We start from the raw sequence: 15663 nt of genomic DNA on the forward strand, positions 1-15663 counted from the left end.
GGATATTTTAATTCTAGATACTGTAAATAAGTTAGGCTGCCACTGAAAAGCTTTGCACTTTAATGCTAAGAACACCCACGTCACTCAAAATCGGTGTCACTTCCCTCTTTCAGTAAAAGAGATAGCTCTTCACAGAAAGGGGTTTCATGATTTCATTTTGGTTTCTTCTTCCTTTTTCTCTTATAAAACTATAATCCACACTGCACCACTTCCTCTTAATAATACCTGTCTCTCCCCTGGGAATCAGTTAGAGCTTCAAAGTTCTGCCACTATAATATATAGTATATAGCTCACAATATAGTAATATGTGAGTCTCTGCTTAGAAAATATACAACACTTTTCAAAGACTTGGCAGCCGTCCTTTGTGACAACTGACGGGCTAGGAAATCAGTACCATGTGGCTTTGTGCTATTTCAGCCACAGCCAGACATTACTCCATTCCAGTTGTTGTTTTTGTTATTTACTTTGACTTGAGTCGAATTCCATGTCGGGTTTTAGCTGCGGCCTTCCAACAGAAAGAGAGTGCAGGTTCAGAAAGCTGGAAGCATGCACTCTGCAAGTATTTGGAATTATGCCATTGACGTCAGCACAGTCATAAAGTAGACTGCTGCCCTTCCCCTGAAGTATTCCCCTGCCAGCAGGCCTGTTCAGCTCCGCGCAGATGGATTCAAACGCTCTCTGCTTCACAGACCACGCTCTTTTGGTTGTTGGGGTTTTTGGATAAGCATTTTGGACCCCCCCCCCCCTCTAGCATGCCAAAAAACACCACCCGCTGACCACACCCTCTTTGTGGAACAGCCTTTTCAAGATGACTTTCAATAATAAAATACCCCACTTCAAACTAAAAAAACAATACAGACAAACCTCGGATTTTGTTATCATTACTCTGCGGTCCACATTGTTGATGTTCTGGCAGAAGGAGGATCAAGATATCTTTTATTTTTATGAAATTCCTACAAGACTGTGATGCCACATGTCTATTAAATTGTATTTTGGATGAAACATGCATTTAATCTTGATTCAATCAGGAGGTTTGATTGTGCCAATATGAACAAACAACACAGTCAACCTTGTTGCCAATAGTCTTTATTAGCTCAATTAGATTGTGTTAGATGGTTTGGGATACACATAAACACAGACGCAGAGACATTGGAGACACCATGCCTACCCATCATGAGAAGGCATGCTGTGTCAAGGTCGTTTGAGGTTTGTCTCAGCTGGTCTTAATATGTTTCTGGAGACACTGATGTTTCGTTGCACGCACACCCCCTTTGTGCCTGCTCCATCCCGATCTGGATCAAGCTTGCCCTGACTCCATTAAGAGGCCATGCCCTCTAAACAAGACAAGATAATGTTAATAAGACAGTATTTTTTATCTTTGCAAGTGTTTTGACCGAAATTATGTTTTGGCTTGGTCTCGATAAAATTGTTATTCAGATACAAAATCCAAGAAACGGAAGGAGCCCACGGTAAACCGAGCCTCAGTAGGTTGTTTACTTCCTCATAATTGGAAATCAAAAACCTGTAAAAGTGAACTTGAGCCCCTGGTTGAGAAGCGCCCACAGAAGCTGATGCGCCTGCTGTATTTCAGGATGTAACACAACATGGAGCGGAGGTGGAATAAGTACTAACTAGTTTTGTACAAAAGTAAAAGTAGCAATACTAAATTGTAAAAAATACTCTGTTACAAGTAAAAGTCTTGCATTAAAAATCTTACTTTAGTTAAATTACAAAAGTATCGGAATCAAAATATACTTAAAGTATCAAAAGTAGTCATTATGCTTAATGGCTCATTTCATAAGGTGTCTATACAACCCAGTCTCATGGCATTTCGTGTTCACCAACACGATTTTTAATCTATTGATTCGTGTTTACCAACACGATTTTTAATCTATTGATTCGTGTTCACCAACACGATTTTTAATCTAGTGATTCGTGTTCACCAACACGATTTCCCCTTTTTTTCGTGTTGGCACAGCACGATTTTAAAGCAATGTATTTCTAACTGGTAATGTGTTTCGGGCCTGCAGCACGTCTTTTTCCTCCGTCGGGTCGTGGAAGACCGGAAGCTGTGTGGTTCATAAAAACATGTTCTTACTCAATATCAAGCCACAATTATTGCTTTAATTTTAAATCGTATAATTTCGGACTTTTGTTGCCGTCTGTGAGGAAAATAAATGGGGCTCAGAGCCTCAGAATACTGAAATCTGTATTTTTAAATATTTTTGTCCTTCTAATTTGTTATTCTTTTCAAAATAACACACTGTTATTTACTCACCAATAACACACAATTATCCTTGCTTTTATTTATTGGTTTATTCCATAATCTCAGGCTTTTTTTGGCGTCCGTCAGGAACTGAATTTCAAAATAAAAATAACCGGAACAGACGTAGGCCTATAAGGGACATTTCGAGCATCATTGGCGATTGTCAACATTTCTGAGTTTAGGAATGGCCGAAGGACACTCACCACTACCCATCATCCCCAGCTATCGTTTAGGGCCTACTGTCCCCGTGATTAATCTTCAAACTCTGGGATTGGATGTTGGAGTGGCATGCGCCAAGGTTACGCCGAGCGTCAAAACAGCTGTTTGAAATGAACGAAACCACGCCAGACTATCCAAAACTGGAATCGAACGCCCCCCCAGAACTACACATGCTGGCTATTGTTGTTTCGCAAAACGTTCTATGGGACGTCTCTACTGAACGTTTTCGTTTTTCCCACAATTAGAAGTTGCAGTATTAAACACATTGGTGTTATCAAATGTAAAACATATAATTAATAAATGGGTGAAAAATCGCTTGTGTCCATAATGCGCAGCATTAATATATACCCACATTGTTACTTTGTAATTCTATACTCCACTACAATTCAGAGGTTAACCTGGTATTTTTACTCCACTACACTTATTTGAGTTACTTTGCAGATTCTGATTAATGATGTGAAATATAAACAACCCTTAAATCAGACTTTAGTTACACCTGAGTAAAATTCAGGTAAGGGTGATTGTCAAGTGCCAACAATCAGGAGAGATATTTGATAGTTGGGTGCTTGAGAAGACTAAACATGTATCTGCAATTGACATGATGGAAACGAGTAATAAAGTATATTCATTACTCGTTATTCTCTACTAATAGTTTAATTAAAGACTGTATATTATGGCTTATTTTGCACATCCCTTTCAAAGATTTTCAAAAGGTTTATTGACATATCATATACACAACTACGGTGTAGTTTATGCAATGAATGAAACACTTGGGTCACAGGGTTCCTCAACAGTGCATTACAAGACATCTATCAATATGTGTGTACCTCCACCATCAAACTGTCATATTCTGGCACATTTCTTATTCTATCTAATACATAAGAGTATAATTCATATGTATAATATCAGTTAAAATAAGTGCTTCAACATAGTTAACATTGTCACGGAAAGCAATATATTAACGTTAGAATACTTTGTCAGGCTTAATATATGTATCTGTAGATAGATGAACCCCCAAAGTTTTTTTCTTATTTAAAGAAGACCTTAATCTGTTATTTAATGTGAAATTAAAGGTTAGAGTTCGTTGTTCTGTTTTGCACTCCTCCTATTAATATCTTTGTACATCCTGCACTAAACTGTTTTATTGTAGAGATCACTTATAGTATCTTCTTGATTTTTTATATTCTATATTTCTATCACAGACCTTCTACTTTCCCCTTATGAAAGTAGTGTACTCTATCAAATATAACACATAAAAAACAATAATTCAATAACGTGCTTTAAACCACTAGGCGGTGCACACAAGGTACACACAGCCATAATAACTTTGTATTTTAGTGTAGGACACTTATGTATGTACAACATCTGAATATGTGTAGTTTTATTCATGCTTTCACATAATTTTACAGCATATTGCTATACTATTTCAGACTCAGTATTTACATTCTTATATTCAAAGAAAATCAGTAATATCTTTAAAACTACAAGTCCTTTTATATCAGCTGGTGCACCGTTATGGTGTAAATATAACCTATCTATGAATTAGATCAAATGTAAAAGTCAGCCGAATTAGTGTTGATACTGCAAGGAGACGTATTGTGTGAAGAGAAATTGAAGATGTTGTTTAATTGTTGATATATTTATGATCCACCTCAAGTATTCAGTTTCGGCGGCATTTCTTCCGTTTTTCCAAAGGTCTTCTCATCAGGGCTCTATAAATAAAGAACTACGGCAGATCTGTAATATGTAATGCAGCCGAACCGTGTATTACAATGCCGTTATGATTGATGAATTTCAAAGAGAAAAGAGCCAAGAGCACTCGGAATTAAGTATTATTTATTAATTCTTTATTAAAAATGTTTTCTCCGGATTTCATATAAGATAAACACCAAATCCCAGCATGCATTGCGGCTGAAAACAATCCAATCAGCCAGAGCTTAAACCATAGCTGAGGATCTTGGGTAATCGCTCGAAATGCCTACGTCTGTTTCCGGATTATTTTTATTTGAAATTCAGTTCCTGACGGACGCCAAAAAAGAGCCCGAGATTATGGAATTAAACCAATAATAAAAGCAAGGATAATTGGGTGTGTTATTGGTGAGTAATAACAGTGTGTTATTTTGAAAAGAATAACAAATTAGAAGGACAAAAACATTTAAAAAATACAGATTTCTGTATCCTGAGGCTCTGAGCCCCATTTATTTTCCTCACAGACAAAAGTCCGAAATTATACGATTTAAAATAAAAGCAATAATTGTGGCTTGATATTGAGTAAGAACATGTTTTTATGAACCACACAGCTTCCGGTCTTCCACGACCCGACCGGAGAAAAAGACGTGCTGCAGGCACGAAACACATTACCAGTAGAATACATTGCTTTTAAAATCGTGCTGTGCAACACGAAAAAAAGGGGAAAATCGTGTTGGTGAACACGAATCAATAGATTAAAAAATCGTGTTGGTGAACACGAATCAATAGATTAAAATCGTGTTGGTGGAACACGAATCAATAGATTAAAAATCGTGTTGGTGAACACGAAAATGCCATGAGACTGGGTTGGTCTATAACAGCTGGTTACGGTATTTATGTATCTACTTGATATGCTGCTGCTGGATATCTGTAACCTATAATTATATTAGATAATAGATATTTTTGTAATAATAATGCTTGTGCTATAATCTACTAATCTGTAAAGTAACTTAAGCTGTCTGATAAATGTAGCGGAGTGAAAAGTACAATAATGGCTTCTAAAATGTAGTTAGAGTAGAAGTATAAAGTAGCATAAAAATGGAAAGACTCAAGTAAAGTACAATACAAGTACCTCAAAATTGTACTTGAGTACAGTACTTGAGTACTTGTAATTAGTTACTTCCCCACCTCTGGTATGGAGTAGCCCATTCATTGTAGTAAAAAAAAGTCACAACATTTTTCATAAGAATTGAGTTTAGGTAATTGATCAAACTCTTCCCCCTGATTTATAAGCCTGAATCAGGTCCAGGCAGCTGCATCCCAGCCACATTCTGATTATGCAAGCCTTTCCTAATGATTTAGAAAAATCTCTCTTCACCCTTGACATCAGATTATCCCTGCACCAACAAAAACCTCAATCATAACTGTAGAAGCTTATTTGAAACCTAAAGAGCAAAAAAGCCCCACAAAACAGCGACAGAAGGTTTGGCTAATGGGTTTCATGGCTCCTCTGATCCATGCTCAATCAACCCGCAGGCTAATGCCAGACAGCGTGACAATGAGACCCATCAGTACCAGTCCGTACTGTTGCTCCCCATGTGGGAGTTCAACCTAGGTAACACGACAAAGCCTGGTCTGTTGCTGTGTGTTTGTGTGTATGTGTACACATGTTTGTAGTGTATAGAGTAAGAGAGTGAAACACTGTGGTGTGAAGGAGCAAAAAGGGGGGGAAGAATATGTGTGTGTTAATGAGAGCAGGAGTCAAAACAGATGGAGAGAGTGAGTGAAAATGCAGCTCAAGGACAGTACGGTGTTACGCTCACAGGTCCACAGAGTGCTGATAGGACGGACAAACTGGCTCATTGACGTATGTCTGTTTTATCAGAAAGAATAAGAGAGATTTAGGAACAAACATTTAAGGTTTTTCACAACAGAACATGACGACCAGGCAGATAGCAGTGGATATTGTACTGTATGTAAGAGAGAGGAAGACGCACATCAGGAACCTGTGATGTCAGAGTGTGTGTGTGTGTGTGTGTTTCTGTCTGTCTGTCTGTGCGTGCGTGCGGTGTGTGTGGTGTGGTGTGTTGTGTGTGTGTGTCAATGGTCTTATGTGCACGGCATAACTGAAAATAAGCAATATATTTTTCTTTCAGACGAAAGCTCTGTGTATCTCAGTTGGGGTCTGAAGCCCCATTAAGTCTAGATTCACATCAGGTTAAAATCATTTATATGATTCACATGATTATCCAAGAAATATTGGATCGTCAGAATTGGCTCATATTTTGTTTTATGTCATTGTAAATTGAATATGTTTGGTGTCTGGACAACTTTGGCTTCGGTGAACTGGGCTTTTTTTTACTGTTATAATTGATAATTTATTTGAAAAATGTATAGCACGTTTGAAAATATGTCTTGATGGGACTTAAATAAACAGATGCCAAAACTCTCTTGGATGGAAATATGGTGGGGGTGCCTAAAGTGCAAACAGCATGCATGAGCACTTTAGGCACCCCCAGGAATAATTTCCATCCCAGCGCCTACAGTGCAACACTGCTGTATGCTGCATGATAGTGCACTATAGGCTTCAAACCCCAAAACTTCTCAAGAAGAATACATCCTGTCCTATAGTCCCATCCATAAGTGTGTGGGCTAAAATCCTTATGAAACACTGGACTTTCTAAAACAAAATTCTCCCAACATGGAAACTCTCCTATTCTCCCTCCACCTGGAGACAGTTTGATTAACACGGCAGAGCATTTCCGCTGTTATTCCAAAGACTCTGTAAGGGATCTGGTATCACTGTCCACCCTTTGGGAGTTTTTGCATGCTACATTGGATTTATGGCTTTTCGTGTTGTATTCCCACTGATTTCTGTAGTTAATCAGAAAGGCATGTGTACATCTGTATGTCAAGGAGAGTGTGTTTGTGTTTGGTGTGTGTGTGTGTGTGTGTGTGTGTGTGTGTGTGTGTGTGTGTGTGTGTGTGTGTGTTGGTGTGGTGTGTGTGTGTGTGTGTGTTTGTGTGTGTGGTGTGTGTGGTGTGTGGTGTGTGTGGTGTGTGTGTGTGTGTGTGTGTGTGTTTGTGTGTGTGTGTGTGTGTGTGTGGGTGTGTGTGTGTGTGTGTGTTGTGTGGGGGCGGCCATCAAGAACCACAAGGTGGTCTTTCAGACACAGAGGTGCAACATGTATTATTTTTTTTAATGTGACCCAGTCAAAACTTTATTTGTTAAAGTGTTGTGATCAGAATTGACTTCAGCCACAAGCTAACCTGGGATTAGCCGAACAAACATTTCCTGCTGGCAGTTATATAAAGTAAATTATTTCTTCAACACAATTTAATTGCATCACCATTTTCCGATTAAAGTTTTTAAAATCTTTTTAACCTTGATTTAAAACCAATTGTTCTACATTTTGTGATAAGCATTTATTTGCCTCTCTTTTGATCTATATCAATGATGTTAAACTCTCGTACAAACAATTTGAAGTTGTCGTTCTTACATTTTTCTAAATTATAAACTATAAATGATATACCATTTTTCACTAGAAAATGCAGACAGTTGGAGTTTTTTAAAACTCATAGCCAGGCTAGCCGTTTCCCCTTGCAGTTTTCCAGCAATTATTGCTATGCTAAGCTAAGCTAATCAACATCTAGTCTATAAACAGGAGAGCTATGTCATGATGTGTAGATCTTCTCATTTAACTTTTGGCAAAACGTTTATTTTTCCAAACTCCAAAATTATTCAATAACCTCCATTTGAGGTTGGTACAGTAACCTGCAAGTGAGCCAAGGCCCAAGGCGACATCATAACAAGTTGTAGACAAAACAATACAAAACTAAGTCAAATAGACAAAACAAGAATAAAACACAAAATGCTGAAAAGTTAACGATAATCAAATAGAAACCTTCACTGTAGCTCGCTATCGGCTTCCTTCATTAAAATGTACTTTTGTAAACTATTCCAAGTGGCTACAGCAGAAAACATGAAAGCTGTTTTGCTTAATGGAAAGAGAGCAAATATACAAATGTGTAGTTTGACATACAGAGATGAGTATTGTTTGAAAAGTTGTTGCAGTTATACTTTAGCCTACTGCCACATTAAAACAAATCTGAATTCCTAATCAGTCAGTCAGCATCCAAAATGTGTCCACTGCTGCTTCTGGAGGGTCATCACCACATGAAAAAGGCCCCAGTATGCTTTACCAACACTGCACCGGTCACGACTGCATTAAAGCTGCAAATTCACAGTGGTGAACCGTGTTAAAATCTTCCATTGCAACATAATGTCCAGTCATTATTTCCTTCCCTTCTGTTATTATTCACAACCGCAGGGCAAAGAAATCCTGATGCCATCTATTGAGACATTATTTGTATTCCGCCTCCCTGTAAATCAGATAAATGAGCTGTAATGAAACACAGGTCATGATGTCATTTAGTTCACTTCTCAGAACCCAGCAGAAATGTTTAACTCATCTCACGAATCAGGGATAAGCATAACTTGCGCCTCAAACTACAAACTCCACTACCACCCTTCTTCCCACTTTTCACAATACTTCTTAGTGATCAATGCTATGGTGTGCATGTGAAGTCATTATTTGGCTTGTAATGAGTGGAGAAGCAGCGCTGCCCTCTGATCTTTGTTAGGAAGTGTTGTGTAACTGCCTGCAGGGATCAGATACCCAGTTCTCTTTTTTCTTGTAAAGCAATGGATGTCACACTCTGACTCTGTCTCCCCTATTGGAGAAACCTGGCACTTGCATGCGTATACGTATGGTTTCTCTTTATGTGTTTGTGGTCTGTTAACAGTTTCAACATACACACATCGTACTCAATAAATTGATAGAAAAAAGGAAGATTCATTTATTGAAAGAGAGATTGCCTTCAAATGACGTCTTAGCCTTTGTGGTCATAAGTGCTCTGCTGATTTTAATCTCCAATCTCCACAATAACATATAGACGTTGGCAGATGAAAATGCACTGCAGCCTTTCCTACTCTGCTGCAGCTAGCATCACAACACAGGCAGGAAACTGACTATCCCCAAAGGAGGATGACAGATGCAGCTGTCACAAAGACACTACACCACACACACACACACACACACACACCCACACAACACACACACACACACACTACACACACACGCTTCAAGTCCTCTAGTATGACGTCCTTGGGCACAATCAATCTGATAACAACATATGCCTGTACATGTACACTGTGTGTGTGTGTGTGTGTGTGTGTGTGTGTGTGTTTGTGTGTGTGTGTGTGTGTGTGTGTGTGTGTGTGTGTGTGTGTGTGTGTGTGGTGTGTGTGTGTGTGTGTGTGTGTGTGTGTGTGTGTGTGTGTGTGTGTGTGTGTGTGTGTGTGTGTGTGTGTGTGGTGTAGCTGCTGGAGAGAAGAAACCTCACATGAAGTCCTGCGTTAATAAATCCACAGAACGTCATATACTTAGAAATGCTATTGAAATCAGGCTTAGTATATTACAAATAAGATGTTTTTTGACATACATTAACTACAACATTCATATTTTGATTCAAATCTAACATAAAAATGTGTGTCTCTTTTAACTTGATCTGAGAGACAGTCAAAGAAAAACAACCAATGACTCATGGATAGACACACTAAGAGGAACACCTGTAATACATGTCGTTGTTTTTGCAGAAACCATCCATACCTCATACTTCATACCATCCTATATCCATAATGGTGACTTAAGTGTAAAAACTGTCTTTAGTCTGTCTTTTGTCTTTTCTATTTGAACAGTTTACATTTTTGTTGTTTTTAGTTCACTTCTGATGGAAATATTGTTCTTTTCATGCTAGTGAGTCATAAACTAAACTGAATATTGACTCTTGATATACCATGGCTTGGCCTCCCTCAGCTGGAAAGTACATGTTTGTGTCTGAGTGCAATAATGAAACATCATAATTAGTGTGTATGTACAGTTCAGCTGTGTTTATGCGTGTTTTCCGGTCTGCCCCTGTGGGACAGACTCTGTAGATCTGAGCGCTGATCAGAAAGGTCCTTGTATCGGGGTGGTGGAAATCCCCTCTTAGTGTGTGTGTGTGTGTGTGTGTGTGTGTGTGTGTGTGTGTGTGTGTGTGTGTGTGTGTGTGTGTGTGTGTGTGTGTGTGTGTGTGTGTGTGTGTGGTGTGTGTGGTGTGTGTGTGTGTGTGTGTGTGTGTGTGTGTGTGTGTGTGTTGTGTGTGTGTGTGTGTGTGTGTGTGTGTGTGTGTGTGTGTGTGTGTTGTCATGCTGTTTCCCTTAGTCCGTCTGAGGCCATGAGATCACACAGAGCAGACTGCTGTAACTTAAGTATTTGATGGTATGCAGCAACATGTCCCTTCTGTTAAAACAAGTGAGAATATAAAAGCATGTATGTGTCGCTAACAATGTGGGAGTGTTGAACTGTAATTCCCAAATCCCTTTTTTCTTGTATAAGCAACATTTGGATGCAGTGATGAAAGCCTTAAAGCATCAGCATGAAAACAATCAGCCTCTCAATTACTCTGTGGTACATTTATAAAAAATCAAAATGCTATTTATTTATTTTTCCCTTACACCAAACATTAATTAGACAAATGTAAAAAAATGAATGAATATCATGGATATTCTATCCAGTACCAATCTTTTATATATTACATTTTTGACATTTGAGACAAAAATGTTAAATGCCTACCCTTTACAAGGCATTTCTGTTTCAATAATCTTGTCCTTAAATGTAAACCTTATTTAGATAGTCTTACCCTTTAACCCTGCATATGTTTCCCAGAATCTATCAAATGATGTCATTCAATTACAAATAACTCAGGTGAAGCCAGTTAATGCCTTGCAAAGATTTTAGTTGAAACTTGTTGGTCATTAATATCCAATGTTCCTCTGAAGGGAAGTATTTAAACCCTTAGATTAGAAGTGGTGCAAGTTATTATCGAACGCCTCAATGCTTATCACATCAATTCTTAGTTTTTTTATTTGTTTGGTGGTAAACTGAGTAGAGTGAAAACGGATCAGAGTAAGACTGTTAAACAAGCGCCATAGTTAAGTGGATCTGGCAGCTACCTTCTGTAGAGAATGGATTTAGTTTGTGGGGACCCTCAAGAAGTTGGGCTTGTGACCAGTGTGAGGTCCAGACTCACTTAACAAGATTGTACAGCTCTTTACCCATTGTTGTGGGTTTTAAAATCAAAGTCATGAACGTGGTTAAGAGCTCAAGCAATACATCTATTCAGTTTTACCCTGATGCAGCCTCACCACCACACACACAAACACAAGTCACTATGTTTGATCACATCAGCATCCTCCAGCCCCAAAATGAAACCCAATGTAGTTTTGTGAAAATATTACAGCTTGAAACTCTGTCTTACTGTCAGTTTTGGTATGGCAAACGGTTTCTGAACACAGTGTCTATCTGGCTGTAGCTAATGCTTGTGTCTCCTTCAGGTCTAACAAAAAATGCTGAATGCTGTCCCTTCTCTTTTCTCAAACGTTTGATTACAGTATTGTTTTAAAAGTAACCAATGTTTTTTAATTACTTTTCTTCTTTTGATTGCATATTGTTACATTTCTAACAGCACTACAGTACCAACACCAGTAGATCTGTGGATTACAAACCATTGGCAATGTGCATGTGCAGAAAAGAACCAACTCCTTAATTATTCACATAAGTTTAACAGTTGCAAAAAGGGATAAAAACACTTATCAGCTGTATTACTTCTGTTGAATTTATTATGTATTTGCATATAAAGATGAACCTAAGTAAACTGATTTACTGAATGTGTTATCCTGCTTCTAGCATTATCTTAAGTTTCCGCTCTTTGTAAGCAGTATGGAATTTAAAGCTTGGTTATTGGTTGTTACATAAATGTTCTTCTGCAGAAGTTTTTATTGTACATTTTGTCTCATTTTTAACAAAGAACTGGGTACTTTAATCACACAATTTCTCATCTGGTGTACAGATGATTCAACCGTGAGAAAGTCATTGCTCAGGGAGTCGCCTTGGATGCGCTTTGATTGCAATTCACCAGAGAATGAGCAGAACTTCTGAAACACTAGAGAGACAAAAAACTCCCCCCTACTTTCAATACTAATTCTTGCATGTTTGCTCCTCAAAAGTATAGAATAACAAAAACAACCTCACCATTCGCACATAAGAGTTTAAAAGTTCAAAGGAAACTGTTCCATAGGGTGAGAAGGACCTTGCTATGCTTTGCAAAAACGCAAACCATCCTCAGAAGTGCTGAGAGTACGGAGAGGAAACATCTCAAATGAGTGTAAACCTGTTTCTGACAATCAGACGGTTGTGGAGTTAAACTAAACACACACTCCCTCTCTTTCTCTCACTCCCCCCACCAGAGTGAGGGAAGGCTGTGGGCAGAGTACCAGGTGCCTCTCATGTTTGGGAGAGCAAACAGGCACATGCCTTTGATGGCGAGGAGATCAGAGCAGGGGACACATTCTATGTGGCCACGCTAAGGTCGCCGCAGTGCGCACCCTGCTGCCATGTTGTGCTCTGCAGCTAGGAGACCAGGAGTACACCACAATGCAGGGGCATTAGAGGGAGAGTGTGTGTGTGTGTGTGTGTGTGTGTGTGTGTGTGTGTGTGTGTGTGTGTGTGTGTGTGTGTGTGTGTGTGTGTGTGTGTGTGTGTGTGTGTGTGTGTGTGTGTGTGTGGTGTTGTGTGTGTGGTGTGTGTTGTGTGTGGTGTGTGTGTGTGTGTGTGTGGTGTGTGTGTGTGTGTGTGTGTGTGTTCAACCTTGACACACAGTTGTAGGTTATAGTGAAACACATCAACCATAGGAGACAGGACTGTAATATTGACTCTATATTCATTCAAAAATGTGTCAGCAGTGCCTTCAACCCTTACTTGATTTTGGTCATAATCACACTCATGTGTTAATAATATTTTAGGAGAAGTCTTTAACTACATTTGTAGTTATGCAAGTGGCTAAATAAAAATGATCTATCTATCAAAATATTATTGGCTTGAACTTTGATAAACTGGATTCTATTAAAAGACCTGGAGAACATTCTTATTTAACGTTCTATTTTTTCTTATTTTTTATCATTTAGGTTTAGGCTACTGTATTTGACACATACTGTCACTACATGTATATTATCTTTGATTAGTTATGGTGATTTAGTTGTTTTAATTTAGTTTTAAGTATTGGATTATGTCTTTTACTTTTGTTGCTCTACAATCACTTAAAGGTGGGGTAGGTAAGTTTGAGAACCGGCTCGACATACACTTTTTGTTATATTCCATGGAATGCTCTTAACATCCCGATAGCAATGAATATCTGAAGTGCTTTGACAAAAAATCCATAAAAAATGTCATCTGTGGAAGCCGTAGTACTGTAAAAAGCAACGACCAATCATTTTAGCCGGCCCGGCTAAAATAACTGGATGGCCTACCTGCCTGTCAGCCTTCCATCTGTCACAAACTTATCTCGTGCCCCTCATTGGTCCATGTGCACGTTTGTGTGTGTTGGAGGAGGGGGCTTCTGGTAAGGAAGTGGCAGATTTGTTCCGGTTGTGTATTTTCAAATTCTAGCGCACTCGAGCCCGGTTTCTCCAAAATGACCTACCCCACCTTTAATGCTGTATTATTTAAGACAACATTTTAATAGTTATTAAATGAATATGAAACATGAAGGTGAACAAATTAGGATTTAATGACTAATCATTCTGCAACTATTTAAAAAAGTAGTTAGAATAAAACTTCCCTTAAAAAATGCAGTGTTAAGATTTTCTTTGTTCTTCCTTTTTGTGTTATATGATAGTTACCAGAATATATTACATTTTTCAATCAAACACAACATTTGAAGACATTTCCTTTTTATTTACTATTTTCTGACATTGTATTTACGAATAAATTATTCATAAAAAGAAAATGATTGTGATAATGAAATACGATAACCAGTGATTTACCCACTATTTTTAATAACTTTAATTATTGCTACACTGTATGACTTAAATTAAAAAGAACAAACAAATGCTTTACAAAGAAAAAACAACACAATGCATAACCACACAATAGCAAACACACTGTGGCTGCTTAAAGTTACGGAAATATTTAGTTCAGTTCTGGTAAAATTGATACCTAAGACAGTTCCTGTTATTTTGTATCCGGGCTGCATATCTTCAGTGGTTGGTCCTGTGACTGTGTAAGCACTGGCACTCTGCAAAACCACACCTTTCCTTTATTCACCAAACGAAAATGACAAATGTTATCGACTACGCATGAACTCATTCAAACTTAATGCGGGGTCCCACCAGAAACTGATAGGCCCAACAAGTTGGTGCCTCAGCTCATGTTAAACAGAAACAATACATGTTGACTGTCCATAGTCAAGATGGGGTTGTGATTACACAAATTATCTGTCGATTATCTTCGTACAGTTTCTTTTGTCATTTTGAGAGTTGAAAATGAATTCCCAAAAATTACACAAAGTATGCTTCGGGCCTTATCTGTATTTTGCACATGTGTAGATTTACAGGTGTCTGTTTCCTGTGAGGTGGTGTAAAGTGCGTCTGTGTGGTGAGGGTGAGGGGGTATTTGGTTTCCTGCTAGGAGTTTGACTTCATGTAAATTACTTGAGGGCCTCAGAATGTGAGAGTGCGTTTTTTTTTGTGTGTGTGTGCTTGTTTGTGTGTCCTGCAACTTTCCTACTGCACTCTTGGCTGACAGCTGTGAGTCCGACACAGTAACTTCCCTACAGCTAAACCCTCCTCATGATGAAGAAGCTCTGCAGCCGGGTGCCCCCTCTCACCGCTCCCCCTCCTCAGCGGCAGCTGCAGCAGCAGCAGCAGGCACCCCGAGTGGGACCCGTGGGTGGATGCTGCCTGGGAGTGGCTGGGCAGTGCTCTGGCTCCATGTGCACTTCTGTTCTGACTGTGTGCCTCTGTGTGGTGGTTGCTTGTTGACAGATGAGGCGTACCAGAAGCTGGCCACGGAGACGATGGAGGAGTTGGACTGGTGTCTGGACCAGCTGGAGACCATCCAGACCTACCGCTCCGTCAGTGACATGGCTTCCAATAAGGTAGGCAGGCTCCATCATGTGATTTGTATTATTATATTCTTCTTCTGGCTAGCCTTAATTGATTAAGATACACTTTTTCTTTTAAACAAACCCTGCAAAAAGCACTGATCCTAAAGAGGGGAAGAGAATCCAGGGATACTCTTGCTGTAAACACACATGAGCTTAGCATGACCTTGGCAAAGTCAACACAGTTTGAACAAGTGCAGTCAGAAGAGGTTTTTTTTTTAGAGGCTGAAGTAAGCAGTGTTGGTATAAACGCTGTCAATTATATTAAGCCTGCACAGTTGTATCACTGAGACTGGATGTCACTCATCACATGATTTCTGCCTGAACCAGCATCAAGCTCCATCATTTTTTTCTTTTTCTTTTTGTGCAAATATTATCTGACTAAAGGAAGTGTGGCTTTTAGTGTCTTGACCCGCTGTGGCCCTCTTTTCATCTTCCCCGATAAT

At 38.9% G+C, this 15663-nt stretch overlaps 1 protein-coding gene across 1 annotated transcript in view; it reads left to right on the plus strand.

Moving 5' to 3' along the window:
• The window catches only part of LOC117542506 (cAMP-specific 3',5'-cyclic phosphodiesterase 4B-like), a gene marked incomplete at its 3' end in the record, with an annotated part of 115257 nt that extends 100046 nt beyond the window's left edge, over positions 1 to 15211 (plus strand). The window contains 1 exon segment of the mRNA XM_034210225.1: positions 15099 to 15211. Within this exon segment, the coding sequence (XP_034066116.1) occupies positions 15099 to 15211 (113 nt within the window).
• Between the last annotated feature and the right edge of the window lie 452 nt (positions 15212 to 15663).

Source organism: Gymnodraco acuticeps, unplaced genomic scaffold (genome assembly GCF_902827175.1).
Source record: "Gymnodraco acuticeps unplaced genomic scaffold, fGymAcu1.1, whole genome shotgun sequence".
Lineage (NCBI taxonomy): Eukaryota > Metazoa > Chordata > Actinopteri > Perciformes > Bathydraconidae > Gymnodraco > Gymnodraco acuticeps.